Source organism: Octopus bimaculoides, chromosome 20 (genome assembly GCF_001194135.2).
Source record: "Octopus bimaculoides isolate UCB-OBI-ISO-001 chromosome 20, ASM119413v2, whole genome shotgun sequence".
Lineage (NCBI taxonomy): Eukaryota > Metazoa > Mollusca > Cephalopoda > Octopoda > Octopodidae > Octopus > Octopus bimaculoides.
Genome location: NC_069000.1, coordinates 13,673,124 through 13,676,844, shown reverse-complemented (window position 1 = coordinate 13,676,844; position 3,721 = coordinate 13,673,124). Strand labels below are relative to the sequence as shown.

At 37.4% G+C, this 3,721-nt stretch overlaps 1 protein-coding gene across 4 annotated transcripts in view; it reads left to right on the top strand.

Annotated features, from left to right (window-relative positions):
- Positions 1–3,721, top strand: part of LOC106880848 (metallophosphoesterase 1) — a 67,160-nt gene that overhangs the window by 51,512 nt on the left and 11,927 nt on the right. For all 4 annotated transcript variants that reach the window (XM_014930994.2, XM_014930985.2, XM_052974920.1 and 1 more), the window contains one exon: positions 2,356–2,436. In XM_014930994.2, the coding sequence (XP_014786480.1) occupies positions 2,356–2,436 (81 nt within the window). The remainder of the gene's footprint in view (positions 1–2,355; positions 2,437–3,721) is intronic.

Below are 3,721 nucleotides of genomic sequence, written 5' to 3'. Positions count from 1 at the left end.
GGGGGGGGGGGGTCCTTCTCCCATCCTGCCTTTGGCCTTTTTGAAAGCAGTGTAAAATGAAGTGCCTTGCTCAAGGACACAGTGTACTCTCCCTGTACAGGTATTGAACTCAGGACTCTATGATCTTGAACTCAAGCACCCCAACCATCCAGGCAACTTGCCTGCACAACTCCTCCTACTAGCAACACATAGTAAGTTCTTTACTTCTTCACCGCAACAGAATAAGCTTTCCAGCCACTAGCCTAATCCCAATTTTTAATCAATTTCTTCAATTAGTTCCCAACGTTAAAAAAAAAGTAGAATAAACTTAATTACCGAAATAGTAACGACCGACCTACTTCTAACCTTGACCAACTTCTTATCAACTTCCTCAATTAGTCATGTAAATAGTTCACTTATTTGCATCTGTACCACAACTTAAATCCACCTAGTGACCTTCATTCCCTAATTATGCACCTGAATTTCATTTAAATGCTTCTAACTAACCACTCATTGCTATTTTCATCCTTCTAGTTCCCATCACAACCAGCTTAATTAATCACCTGTATTGGAAATCAACCACTGTACCTAATTTAATCCTTAAATGTTGTATTTATTTATTCCTTCCTCTTTTGTATTAGTTACTTATCTCCATAATTTCTAAAACAACAACCCTCGCCCCCTCCCTCCACCCTAACAATTTCACTGTACTCTTTTCTTTTTTTTCTTTTACTTGTTTCAGTCGTTTTGACTCTGGCCATGCTGGAGCAACACCTTGAAGAGTTTTAGTTGAACAAATCAATCCCAGGGCTTTTTTTTTTCAAGCATAGTACTCACTCTATTAGTCACTTTTGCCAAACTGCTAAGTTACATGGACATAAACACACCAACACCAGTTATCAAGCAATGATGGGCAGGGAGACAAGTGCAGACACAAACACACACACACACTCACACACACCTATACTTACACGACAGGCTTCTTTCAGTTTCCGTCTACCAAATTCGCTCACAAGGCTTTGGTTGAGCCGAGGCTGCAGAAGAAGACACTTGCTCAAGGTGCCACATAGTGGGACTGAACCTAGAGCCATGTGGTTGAGAAGCAAGCTTCTTACCACATTGCTACGCCTGCACCTATACTCAACAAAAATCTTTTATTTTTCACTTGCTTCAATCATTAGTCTGCAGCTATTCTGGGATATTTCCTTGAAGAATTTCAGTGGAATGAATCAACCCCAATACTTATTTTCTGTTTTAAGCTTGGTACTTACTCTGTCGGCTTATTTTGCTGAACCACTAAGTTGTGGGGATATAAACAAACCAACACTGGTTGTCAAGTAGCAGTGGAGTATAAACACAGTAGCAGAGGCATGTGCACATACGCACACACACACACACACACACACACACGTATGATTAATAGATGGGAATAAATCATCCAGGCAAGTATACGACCACTCAGTTATAATCTGGGTTCTGGCTAACAGCATCGAGTTGTAAGGAACACCTAGGATTACGTAAGGCATGCGATTCCACTGTAATTTATCCAATGGGTGAATCCTAGGTTTGCCTCGCTGGATCACAAATATTTCACTGAGTGTATAGCCAAGACAATTGCAATGAATATGGAGATTAGTACATCTGCTTATTTTGTTTTTCTACAGTCAATTATACAGCATATTTGTTTTGAACTTGTCTGACATATGTTTCTGCTGCATAAAAAAACTAGCAGTTGCCTCTGCATCCTGCTATTTTCCACTGGTTAGCAGTTTATGCAACTTTATTCAAGATCACTAGAAGACACTTACCCAAGGTACCACCAAGTGGGGCTGAACCGAGAACCATGTGGTTGGTAAGCAAGCTACTTACCACACAGCCACTCCTGCGCCTATTCATTTACAGTTTTTAACTTTCTGTAATCTACTTAATCTTTACACATAAATACACAGAAACATTTCATAATCATATGCAGCATATTATAATGACCTACGTGTGTTTCCACTGCAGCGACTACTCATATGCTGCATATGATTATGAAATAGATTTTGTGGATGTACAAGTTTCCATATTTTTATTATCAATAAAAAATATATACCCCAGACAATTTTTACCGTCCAGCGAAGCATACATGGAATTACCCATTGGAAGAATTCACAGAGTGACTAGTAACAAATTGTAGTCACAGACATTAAATACTGATTGTAGTGGTTAGCTGTTAACTGGAACGTAACTGAGAACTACTAATATGGCACCCGTCCGGATAATATATTCCTCCAAACACACTTTTATACACACACACACACACGCACACGCACACACACACACACACCTTTTAAATCACCTTCAAATAGCACTAACAGTTTTTTGTGTATTTAGTTTCAGGGTTTTGATCAAGTTGCAAAAGAGAATTGCAAGAACATAGAAATTCTACCTTACTCTCGTCCAATTATTATTCAGGTTTGTTTATTTTCTTTTAATATCTATTTCAAAAATATAATTTTGAAACTTTTTTGCTTTTTTTTTTTTTTTTTTTTTTTTTTTTTTATTTTTTTTATACATATGAATGTTGTAAATCTGTGATAAAACATCATTATTGGATATGATGTGTTATTGTTGCGCATTTTAAATTATTTTGGCATCTATACTTTCTTCTATGATTTTGTTTTTCTGAACCACACTTTGTAGTTTGAAAGACACTGAAAAAAAAAAAAAAAATAAAAAGATAGTTGTTGTATGGTTTAAGAGGGCAGTGCAGTCCTTAATTTATGAGCAAAATAAAGATTTTGAAAATAAAGAATAACAGAAAAATCACTAAGGTATTAGAATATTTACCAATAATTTGTTCGTGGTGCCTGTTTATAAATGGATGTTGCTAAAAGCTTTATGATTGCACCAAAAGTTCTAATTAATGGCATCTTTCCATCTCCACCCACTATTCCTGAGAGGACCATGAGTATAGACTCTTCAGGTACCTCCTCCTTAGGGTCCTATCTGAAGCGACTGTCATTACACTTTCCAACTGGGTTCCCAAACATCACCATCTCAGACTACGGATATTATTTTACAACTAGCTATTTTGTTTGTTGCAAATCAGTGACCGATGGCCATTTTGTTTACAATATATTGCTGGCTGGAGCAGACCCTGACTATCGCTCTGGCAACCAGATACTCGCGATTGCAGCTGAGCCAACCAGCTCAAAACTGAGTCAGTCTCGTGATCCTGTTGTCTGCTAGAGGATGGTAGGGGTCCACTCCCCCTGCTAGCAATATATATTGTTTATAAAGGGTGCATTGCTGCACCGATAACCAGCTGGCAGAAGACCTGCCTGGGGTTAAACTAGAAGTAACATGGAACAGCCACTTTGATGTGGCGATTGGCTTCACTACACTGATCTCTTCTTGAGATTTTACAACTAACACTTACGATGTTTTTGCAGAATAAGAACAGGCAGCATTTCTTTTAAACTTGTTTCTGACATTATTGTTCTATTCTTAACATTGATTATATCACCTAGGTAACATAATTTGTGTCCTGCTGTAAGTCAGTGCAGTTTGCTTTCATAATACTATTTGTGTTGATGTATTCATACAAATGTGATAATGGAAGTAAGAAAATACACTTTTCTGTCTGATTTACTGAAGATTTTTCCTACCACCTGTAATGTGTCAGATGGGCTGGTTTGAGAAAATAGCTTTTATGCCTACAAGAGTTATAAATACTGCTACTTAACTATATATATAT